This window comes from Oryzias melastigma, unplaced genomic scaffold, assembly GCF_002922805.2.
Source record: "Oryzias melastigma strain HK-1 unplaced genomic scaffold, ASM292280v2 sc00326, whole genome shotgun sequence".
NCBI classification, from domain to species: Eukaryota; Metazoa; Chordata; class Actinopteri; order Beloniformes; family Adrianichthyidae; genus Oryzias; species Oryzias melastigma.
Window position 1 is genome coordinate 150,732 of NW_023416930.1, and position 11,758 is coordinate 162,489.

At 41.6% G+C, this 11,758-nt stretch overlaps 1 protein-coding gene and 1 long non-coding RNA gene across 2 annotated transcripts in view; both read left to right on the plus strand.

Annotated features, from left to right (window-relative positions):
* LOC112138489 overlaps window positions 1–7,886 on the plus strand; it is a 17,400-nt gene extending 9,514 nt beyond the window's left edge. The window contains exon 4 of the long non-coding RNA XR_002917790.2: window positions 7,826–7,886. This is a non-coding gene — a long non-coding RNA (uncharacterized LOC112138489). The remainder of the gene's footprint in view (window positions 1–7,825) is intronic.
* A 299-nt stretch (window positions 7,887–8,185) lies between these two features.
* LOC112138492 (NLR family CARD domain-containing protein 3-like) lies at window positions 8,186–9,154 on the plus strand (the record flags this gene model as incomplete). Its single annotated transcript, XM_024261045.2, has 2 exons — window positions 8,186–8,258; window positions 8,399–9,154. Coding segments are annotated over exons 1-2 (823 nt in total), but the record flags the coding sequence as incomplete, so codon positions are not given.
* Between the last annotated feature and the right edge of the window lie 2,604 nt (window positions 9,155–11,758).

An 11,758-nucleotide genomic window follows, 5' to 3' on the forward strand; every position in this document is an offset into this window, starting at 1 on the left:
ACTGATGAAAAAATAAACAAGATTTCAAATAATCTGTGGTTATATTTGTTATTGTTGCCTCTAAAACTTAACTTTAATTTAATTTTATCCATTTATTTGGGACAGTGCACATGCAATGAATCCCGCGGCTATTTTTAACTGTTTTACTCTAAAAGATGTTAAAAATTAATTTAAAAGACACAACAGCACAAATCATACTAGGAGGAGTGGCATATTAACTTTTAGACGAATGTTAAGGACAACCCCCAACTCCTTGATCTCGTACAGTCTCGTCGTTCGCCCTCATCTCAGGCGCCTTTCTCCGCCCCCTCCAGCAGCAGCTTAGTCTCGCCGACGATGCAGGCGAGGCGATGGGGATCTCAAACACACCTATTGTGTTGTGAAGGAGTTTAGTGAAGGCCAGACCTACTAAAGGCAGATATATCATATGTGCATCCATCTTTGAAGAAGTTTGGATTATTTTCATGGGAGTAATACAACAGAGACACAGATATTAGGTATGTTTGAGATGACCCAGCGCCTCGCCTGCATCACTTTGAAAGGTTTAAGAAAATCATGGATGGGCCCCTTTAAGAGGAGGCGGGGCGGTGTAATGCAAAATTTTATGAACTATACGAATGTCAGAGTACCTGATAAGGTTATCAAAACTTAGTATTTTTGTGTTTTTCCAAAATAAAGCAATGATGGTAACGCCTGGATTTCTTGTCAAGGTATTTTAGCGCTTGATTATGCAGAGACTTAAGAGGTATTTGGACTGTTATAGTAGTCTGAGACCTTGATGTAATACAGCATAAAACATGTGATATGATCATGGCATTGAAAACCGACTTCGCCGCTTCTGAAGATAACGAGTGTCTAATTTGTCGAAAGTTTATAATGTTAAATTTCAGAATATTGCCTATCTTTTTAACATGATTTTTAAAGTTAAGTGTGTCTAACATAACACCTAGATATTTAAACTCAGCAACGTTCCCAATCATACGACTGCCTACATGGACATTAAGAAGAACAGCTTGGACTTGTTTGTTTGAGAAGTACATGGTAAAAGTCTTCTCTGAATTCAATGTAGGACAGGACTTGTTAAGCCACTGTAAAGCATTTGTCATTGCTATTGATAACTTCTCACTGATTTGGCATCCGAACCAAATAGAACCATATTGTCAGCATACATTACAATATCAACATCATTGCTTATGCAAAGTACAGTCATGGCCAAATGTTTTGAGATTGACACAAATATTACTTTTCCTCAATGTCTGTTCCTTCAGGGTTTTTAGGTGTTTGCCAGATGTTTCTATGGTATAATGACATACAATTAGAAGCATTTCACAAGTATCAAAAGCTTTTATTGAAAATTATGTTAGCTGGTACTTTTGAGGCAATTTTTCATTTTGGCCAGCAGTACAGAATAGTTTACATTCTCAAAAGCCTTATATGTATATATATATATATATAAATATTTGGTGACACCTGAAAATGCTCAAGACAGCACTATGGCCTACTCGTACAGCCATCTGAAATGTGCAGTAAAGTCACTGTAGATGTTAAACATAAAATCACCCTTTTGGTAGAGCTGTGAACAATATACAGCACATGTAACAGTACAGTACATCATTCTGGCACATCCAGATGTTCCTGTCTGTCTGGCCACATATTTTCATCTACATCATAACGGATGTTATCCCTCGCAATGCAGCGAAGAAAGCATCTCCTGGAGTGGCGAATCCATCCTCTGCAGGACTCTGCTGTGATGTCGTCACATGCTGCATCCATGGCTGCTAGCAGGGCCATTTGCTCATGTGGATGCCGGTCATAAACTTTCCACCTCCAGGCAGAGAAAAACTCCTCTATTGGATTAAGGAATGGGGAATATGGAGGGAGATATTCAACCAGCATTCTTTCATGTGCTGGAAACCACTCTCTGACCTGATGGGAGTGGTGAAAACGGACATTATCCCAGACAACATACTTGCTGAGTTGGCCTCCACCTCTCTCATTCTCAGGGACTAGGTCCCTGTAAAGAGTGTCTAAAAATGTCAGGAGATGTTGGGTATTGTATGGACCAAGAAGGGGGATATGGGTGAGGATGCCGTTGTCTGAGATGGCTGCACACTTGGTAATATTCCCTCCGTGCTGACCAGGGACTTCAGTGGTTGCTCTCTGTCCAATGCGATTTCTTCCACGCTTTCTACCTTTGGCCAGATTGAAACCTCCCCCATCGAAATATATGAATGTATGCAGTGTTTCCCTGGCTTCCAGCTCCAGTACACGCTTTAGAGAGAGATAGAAATGTAATTTCACAATTTTCCTGTGTGCTGAACATAGAAGACCTGCTTTACCTGCACATACTGGCGACGGATCTCCTTCACCCTTTCACTGTTTCGTTCAAATGGCACTTTATACAATTGCTTCATGTGAAATTCTTTTTTTTTTGAGGACTCTGTCAATTGTTGAAATTGAAACAGATTCAATATTGACAAATACCGTGTCATTCTCTATGACAGCGCTTTGTATTTCTCTCAGCTTTATTGCATTGTTGGCAATGACCATTGCACAAATGGCTTCTTCTTGCTGTTGGGTAAAAAGGGGCCCTCTTCCACCTCCGCGAGGTTGTCTTTCAATCCTATGTGGTGCAGAGTAAAATTACAGTAATTATACAAATACAGTACAGTAACATGAGATGTGTATGAGATGGTACAGTATAGTACAGTAAATTACTGTTTGCATACCTGTTGTCCCTACGGAATTTTTGAATTATTGAACTAACAGTAGTGCTTCCAATATTGGGTTGCACCTGTCTCCTCCATGGTGAGGCCGTGATTGACAACATGGTCCACAATTGTAGCCCTTAATTCATTAGGAATCCGCCTATACAGTATAAGTATTTTAAATCTGTAGTTTTTTTTTGCTTAAGTACACAATTTCAACAGGGCAGTACTACAAAATACTAAGTCAGATTAGGCTGAAACTTTGTGGGTGAGATTACAAGAAGGGATACTATAAGTGAGAAGTGAAATCATTCTGTGGAAACTAAGAGTTTTTATTTCATTGATGTGACAGCTTAGTAGTAATAGCACAATATATTATAAAAAAAAGGTCTAAATAACCTAAATATAAGTTGCAATATAAGTTGGATTCTATATAAGCTTTAATAAAAAGGTACAATAAATAACAATGAAATTGAAAGGGAAGGTTTTAGGTTGTGCTTTTATCTTGAGAACAAGTTTCAACTGCTTTTACTGTAGTCTATGAATTTAAGTGGCATGCAGTATTTTCGAGAGGGCTCACTTGACAATCGTTCGACGAGTGCGTGCTGGCTTGCTCAATTTTTCACTCTAGGTTTTTCAATAAAACAAGAAGAATAGCTATATTGATTAGGAAAAATGTCCCCTTCAAACCATCCAAAACAGTTTTTGACAATAACACCAAGGACTGGGAATCACTGGGTACCTCACGATACGATACGCGATGCATGGTTCACGATATCAATAATTTCGCGATACTGCGATAATTGGTAAAAATCCTCTCTAATAGCTAGCATTATATAGAAGAACATGTTTTTTGGGGAAAATATAACCCCATCTATCTTTTTTAGTTTAAACACAATCATAATAAACAACTTTTCTTATTTTGTGCAACAAATTAAAGACACGCTAGTGCAACATAGCTGAAATCAGTAATACCCTGTCTTTGACGAGCATTGACAACACCTGAATTGGAATTATCTGTTAAATTCAATGTTAACAAAACATGATCAGCAGTGCCAATACCTAGTGCAGAAAAATTAAATAATTCAAGTGGCGACAGCTATCTACCTCCGAAGAAACGTAACTCCAAAGGATGATGAAAACAATGTTTCACAGCCTCTCTCAAAATTGACCTAATTTTTCGTTCACTTTTCCCTCACTTGAGAAGGGCTGAGCATCCAAAAATGAAGACTGATTTACTCAGACTGTCACTTGAGATTATTTTTCAAATCTTTATCTATTTTCCATTTGGTCAGTCAGCAGTCAATAGGTAAAAACCTTAAAACACATAATAATGGCACTAAATATAATTTTAAGTGCTTAAATTAATTAGCAGCCTCCCTAATTTTACAGTGAATTCATATACTTTATTTTAATTACATTTAAATTTAAGTTCATACATCAAATCCTGTCTTTTTTATTTAAGAATGACTTTAAGTTAAGATTAGCAACAAGTAATTACATTGTTTGAAAACGTCACATTATAAATTTATCAAAGTTACACCGTACAGCAGCAGGTTAAACATTGAAGTGCATGAAAACAAAAATTCAGACGGTACCTGAAGTATACACAAACAATTGCGAGGCAAGCAGCAAGCAGGACCGATCGCAGTTACCGGTTGCCTCTTCTATAGATGGATGATAAATGCTGACAGGTAGACATGCTTCACACGCGCTACAGAGCCTGTATCTCACCGGAACTTCTCTCGAACGAGCGCGTGCGTCGCTATTAAAAGTCCGACGCTGCGCGATCAACTGCTCAATAGCTCCGCCGAGCGACTCAGACGCCCGGCACAGCAGCCTCTTCAAATGAAAATATAATATCGATCCTTGGTGAGAACCCATCGAGAATCGATCGCAGGACTAAATATCGCGATATATCGCAATATTGATATTTTGGCACACAATAACAGCAGGAATGTGATTGTTGTGGGCACTCTTTGCCAACATCCGGTTGTATTGGTAAATGTCTATGCACCCAACAATGATGATGAAGACTTATTAAGAAGCTACCATCCTCAATCCCTAAGCTACAAACTCATCATTTAATATTGGGTGGGGATATTTATACTACTTTGAACCCTATATTGGACAAATGAAACCCTAAGAGCCCTACACCCCCCAAAATGGCTCAAGCTCTGCTACAGCTTATGTCTCAGTAGGGCTTCACAGATGTTTGGCGACAGCTCCACCCAGCAGAAAAACAATTACTTTTCTACTCATATGTCCAAAAAACACACTCGTGTAATGACAGTCTTAGAATTGTTAAAACTTTACTTCCCATGGTGATACCATATGAATACCAAGCTAGAGTCATTTCAAACCACTCCCCCTTAACTATGGACTTACAATTTGTATCCCAACCAAGGGATTATCGATTTTGGAGATTTGACTGTGTATTTGTCTGATAATAACTTCACCAAATGCTTTGACCCGGCAATTGATGTTTTTTTTTGGAAAACAATCAAAAAGACGATGTAGATTCTGGTTTGCTGTGGGAAACAGTCAAGGTAGTTCTTAGAGGAGAAAGGATTTTTCATGTGGCCTACTTGAATAAAACAACCTCCATGCATAAACAAGAATAATTACATTTAAAGAGTAACCAAACCAGGAAGTTGGAGGCTGACTCCACCCACAGCCGAAATTTGAAAATCCAGTCAGGGGTGTGGGGCTTGGAGGCAGGACTGTTATCAATAGGTGTGTTTGAGATCCCCCAGCGCCTCGCCTCCATCGTCAGTGAGACTAAGCTGATGCAGGAGGGGGAAAGGCGCCTGAGATGAGGGTGAACAACGAGACTGTATGAGATCAAGGAGTTGGGCGTTGTCTTTAACATTCGGCTGAAAGTTAACATGCACCCCTTCCTAGTATGATTTGTGCTGTTGTGTCTTTTATATATATATTTTTAACATATTTTAGAGTAAAACTGTTGATAAAATAGCCGCGGGATTCATTGCATCTGCACTGTCCCAAATAAATAAATAAAATTGAATTAAAGTTAAGTTTTAGAGGCAACAGTAACAAATATGACCACAGATTATTTGAAATCTTGTTTATTTTTTCATCAGTCATTCAGTATCTTCCAGGAAAACTAAAAAATACACCGATGTCCTTCATTTAGCGGCAGTTATTTCACACCGAACTACAAGAACTGTGTGGACACAGTTTCCCACAATGCATTGTTTTGTAGTCCTGAAGGCGGCCTGCAGCCAGCGCAGTACCTATTTTCTGGCTGCGCTGGCTTAGGAAGGCGCCTTGAACCCGCCCCTTTCTCGTGATACTTCATGACGGTGCACATTTGACGTCAGTGCAAGAAACTAACCAACATCCACCGCAATCTAGGCGATCTGCGGAGCGCCGGTCGTCACAAACACGCCTAATCGCTCCCTCCAGGAAAAGTCTATGCTGCAAGCTCCGCCCCCAGTCTTCAACAAAAACACACTCCAGCTGTGGCTGGGGAGAACTACCTTCGTCTACTAGGCACCGCTCCCGGACCCCTTTTTCAATGTAGTCCTGCTTCGTTTCCAATCGGACTGAACTTCGGCTCTCTCTGAGATTCCTCAGTCTCAACATGAAACAAACCGAGAGCAGAACAACTGAACCAAAACAGCCACCGTACCCGACAGTCACGTGATGTAAACACGGTAGAAATGAGGTGATCGGTGAGCTGCGGACAAATGTAGAGCATTAGATTGTCATGTTAGCTCAAAGGAAATAATTGGTCCAACCGTTTACTTGTAAGAACATTTATTTTAACCCCACTGAAAAACATATATATTTTCTCTGTCTTCTAAGTGGTGCATGCGCGGGCTGCTGCTGTGAAAGCTCTATTGTAGTTTCAAAAAAAATCTTTTGAAAACAAACCATTAAACCACAACAATAAGACATGGAAACTCATTAAAATGTGGTCAGACGAATTCATGCTAAAAAAAAACTACTTTTAACGTGATCCACATTGATTTTACCGACGTGTCTATTAGCGTGTGTACCTCGTAGCTGTAGCATCCAGTCACCGCCATGCAGCATTCCTCTGGGGTATCAAACCAGCAGTAAAAAGTGTTGATCCTGGTCTTCATACAGACGCTCAAAATCCATCAGCAAAATATAAAGTTTGCGAAACGGTAAAATCCTGATAAGATTTTATAGACCGTGCCGCATCCATCTTTCTCTTGACTGAAGACTGAAGACAGCTCTAGTCACATGGTTTTGCTTAGTTTGATCAAGCTCGAGGGACTTGGTAGGCCGGCTCAAGGATGACGTTGGGAAATGGGTGGGAACGACAAGGAGCGAAAGACGAAGGCTCAAGAATTGAGTCTTTTTACTTTCGAGTATCAAAACGGTCCACAAAAATGAGTCATATTTCATAAATACATTTTCAGTGTTCCCAATGTGATATATGATCATATATATGGATATAGTTTACTCCGAAAGGCTGAAGAAAATCATGGTTGGGCCCCTTTAAGAAAATTGAATCAAGACCCCATGAGTCATTGACTTTTGAGTTTGAAAGTGATAAATTATTTTACGTTATCTCCACGCACACAACATATGTCCATATCATCTGCTTGGGTGGAGTAAGGGCTTCCTGCGTTACCACAATCGATTCCATCAGAAGCTGTATATGGTGCTGCTGGCAGCTCTCTGAGTTTGAGTTGCACAATTCAGATAAAGGGGAGATGAAGTAGTTGTTAAACATAGTGGCTACAGTTAAGTGGTCCATTGTAGTAGCTTGTGCTCTAAGTGAAAATGTATTGCTGGTACCAGGGTTTATGTTAAGTTTAATAGATCCAGTCTGAACCACACACCAGACTAAATGAGATTGTTACAGGGCACTTCAGCAGTGATCTTAATAAATTGTTGATAAGAGCTGCTGGGGCTTTGTCAAAATAGGCTAAAAGTTGAAAAAATGTACAGACTGAGTTGTTGCTTCTCAGTGGATCAGCATGACCAGTAAAATTTTTCCTCAACGGGGGGTCATCTGCTTCACAGTTCACATTCACATCTGACTTTATTAACCTTCACCTTGTGTTAGTCTCTGTGTGCACAGACAGAATGGATCTGATGGTTCTGATTCTCCACAGAGTGGACCAGCAGAGCTCAGAGACCCCCAGTGGTCCGTCTGTCCAGCAGCATCAAACACAGCTGGATTCCATCTTTCTGGTCTGTACATGAACAACAACTGCTTTTCCATCATTCTGTCCACAGTCATCTCCATGCTGCACTTTGGAGACCAGTGGATTGTCAGTGTGTCCAACATGGAGCTGATGTTTGGCTCCATGACTTCACTCTGATTGGCTCATTCATCTAGAATTCTGTTGCAGCTGCTGGAGGACAACATTGTCACTTTTGTGAAGAAGGAGCTGAAGAAGATCCAGAAGCTTCTGAGTCAGAGGGAGGATGAGGAGGAGGATGAAGATGAAGAGCAGAGGAGCAGCAGAGAGTCACTGATGAAGATCACAGAGAACTTCCTGAGGAGAATGAAGCAGGAGGAGCTGGCTGATCGACTGCAGAGCAGTAAGAGGATTTCTCTGAAGGTTTCAGCTGCTGATAAATGAAGATTTACTGATGTCTCAACACATGGAACCACATGGATTCAAACCCTCATCATTCAGGCTGCAGAGAGTTTATTTACTCTGTTTGTTGTCTTCATTCAGGATCTCCTGCTGCAGCTTGTCGACATGAAGTCCAATCTGGTCTGAAGAAGAAGTTCAAGTGTGTGTTTGACGGAATCAATAAAGCAGGAAACCCAACCCTTCTGAATGAGATCTACACAGAGCTCTACATCACAGAGGGAGGAACTGGAGAGCTGAATGAAGAACATGAGGTCAGACAGATTGAAGCAGCATCCAGGAAAGCAGACAGAGCAGAAACCAGCATCAGACAAGAAGAGCTCTTTCAACTCCCAGCTGGAAGACAAGAACCAATCAGAACCGTGATGACAAAGGGAGTGGCTGGCATCGGGAAAACAGTCTTAACACAGAAGTTCACTCTGGACTGGGCTGAAGGCAAAGCCAACCAGAACATCCACTTCACATTTCCATTCACTTTCAGAGAGCTGAATGTGCTGAAAGAGGAGAAGTTCAGCTTGGTGGAACTTGTTCATCACTTCTTCCCTGAAACCAAAGAAGCAGGAATCTGCAGCTTTGAAGACTTCCAGGTCATCTTCATCTTTGATGGTCTGGATGAGTGTCGACTTCCTCTGGACTTCCACAAGACTCGGATCCTAAATGACCCTAGAAAGTCCACCTCAGTGGGTGATCTGCTGACAAACCTCATCAGGGGGAACCTGCTTCCCTCTGCTCGCCTCTGGATAACCACACGACCTGCAGCAGCCAATCAGATCCCTCCTGGATATGTTGACATGGTGACAGAGGTCAGAGGGTTCAATGATCCACAGAAGGAGGAGTACTTCAGGAAGAGATTCAGAGATGAAGAGCAGGCCAGCAGGATCATCTCCCACATCAAGAGATCCCGAAGCCTCCACATCATGTGCCACATCCCAGTCTTCTGCTGGATCACTGCTACAGTTCTGGAGGATCTGCTGAAGAGCAGAGAGGGAGGAGAGCTGCCCAAGAGCCTGACTGAGATGTACATCCACTTCCTGGTGGTTCAGGCCAAAGTCAAGAAGGTCAAGTATGATGGAGGAGCTGAGACAGATCCTCACTGGAGTCCAGAGAGCAGGAAGATGATGGAGTCTCTGGGAAAACTGGCTTTTGAGCAGCTGCAGAAAGGAAACCTGATCTTCTATGAATCCGACCTGATAGAGTGTGGCATCGATATCAGAGCAGCCTCAGTGTACTCAGGAGTGTTCACACAGATCTTTAGAGAGGAGAGAGGCCTGTACCAGGACAAGGTGTTCTGCTTCATCCATCTGAGTGTTCAGGAGTTTCTGGCTGCTCTTCATGTCCACCAGACCTTCATCAACTCTGGAGTCAACCTCATGGAGGAAGAACAACAGAAACATTTTAAGATCTTTAGAAAAAGACAAAGTTGTCCAGTTCAGTTCTACCAGAGTGCTGTGAATACGGCCTTACAGAGTCCAAACGGACACCTGGACTTGTTCCTCCGCTTCCTCCTGGGTCTTTCACTTCAGACCAATCAGAGTCTTCTACGAGGTCTGATGACTCAGACAGGAAGTAGCTTACAGACCAATCAGAAAACAGTCCAGTTCATCAAGGAGAAGATCAGTGAGGATATGTCTGCAGAGAAAAGCATCAACCTGTTCCACTGTCTGAATGAACTGAATGATGGTTCTCTAATGAAGGAGATCCAACAGTTCCTGAGGTCAGGACGTCTCTCCACAGATAAACTGTCTCCTGCTCAGTGGTCTGCTCTGGTCTTCATCTTACTGTCATCAGAAGAAGATCTGGAAGAGTTTGACCTGAAGAAATACTTTGGTTCAGAGGAGGCTCTTCTGAGGCTGTTGCCAGTGATCAAAGCCTCCAACAAAGCTATGTAAGAACTCCCATGAAAATCATCTTTAGTGAACAAATGAATTTGAGTGAAAAACAAAAGTTTCAATAACTGCTGTCTGTCTTTGTTTTCTTCAGACTGGATCACTGTAATCTGTCAGAGAGAAGCTGTGCAGTTCTGTCCTCAGTTCTCAGCTCTCAGTCCTCCAGACTCAGAGATCTGGATCTGAGTTTCAACAAGCTGCAGGATTCAGGAGTGAAGCTTCTGTCTGCTGGACTGGAGAGTCCACACTGTAAACTGGAGAGACTCAGGTCAGATTTCATTCAACTGTTTTACCAAGTTTTTTAAGTTTTTCCTTTTTTTCAATAGAAAGTGTCAGATAGATATCAGAAAAGAAGAAACAATAGATGACTGTTGCATACATTGTAAAAAAAATCACAACAATCTGCTAGAGTTAAAAATCCTGTTTTTTTCTTTACCTGATGGTTACAAATGTTATCCTGAGGTTTTCACACCAGACTAAAAATGAGAACCTAAGTCCATCCAGGCCTAGATATCTGTGATAAGTTCATGTTCTCTGTGTTCTTTGAAAGAAAACATGAATCAATCACAGAACTGCAGATTTAAAAAGACAAACAGTTGCAGCTGCCCGATCAGCGCTCTTGCCTCACAGCAAGAAGGCCCTGGTTCAAATCCATGCAGGGGGTTTTGAAACAGAAGCACCAACTGGGACCTTTCTGTGTGGAGTTTGCATGTTCGTTGCGAGCATGCGTGGGTTTTCTCCACGGACTCCGGCTGTCCAAAAAAATGCTTCATAGGTTCATTGGTGATTCCAAATTACCCCTAGGGGTGAATGGGTGTGTTGTTGAGGCCCTGCGACAAACTGGCAACCCTTCCAGGGTGAACCCTGCCTTTGCCCATCAGTAGCCGGGTTAGGCTCCGGCACCTCTGGCGACTCCGAAAGTGACAAAGTGGCCAAGAAGATGAACGAATGAACAATTGCAGTACATGTCTGATCCATAGAGCAGCAGCTCCTTATGAAAAGGTTTGAGGAGGTCAGACTATGGCTGACTGACAGGTTTTTTCCCACAGACCTGGTTCTGGTGCTTATTTACTGAGCTTGGATCAGCACCAGATCTTTCCGTTCACATAGTTTTTAGGACGGCTTTTGGTTCTCAGACCGTATGCTTCTAAAGACAAAATCTTTGCTGGGTTATATAGAAGAGCCTCTGCAGGTAGTTTTTATACAAGACTGGGGGCGGGGCTAAAGGGTCAAAAGAAGCACCATGTTTATAGTTCTACTCAATAATTAAACTTAATATTTTTAAAGAATGAAAATCATAAGCAAGTTTGTTCTGATTAGCTGATGTGGGGAAACAAAACTCCAGCTCCATAAATGTCTTCTGAAAATATCAGTTGAGACACAACTTCAGCCATGAAGACTAATTGATAAAGAAACTGAATACATTCTAGATGATTCCTCACCTGGACTACTTTATGCTTATATCAGGAGATCAGTGGTCCAGAGTGAAAGAATATCTCAGTCTTCTGTTCTCTTGAATGATTAACTAGGTTCCTTCTGAGGACATTCCTCTGTGTGA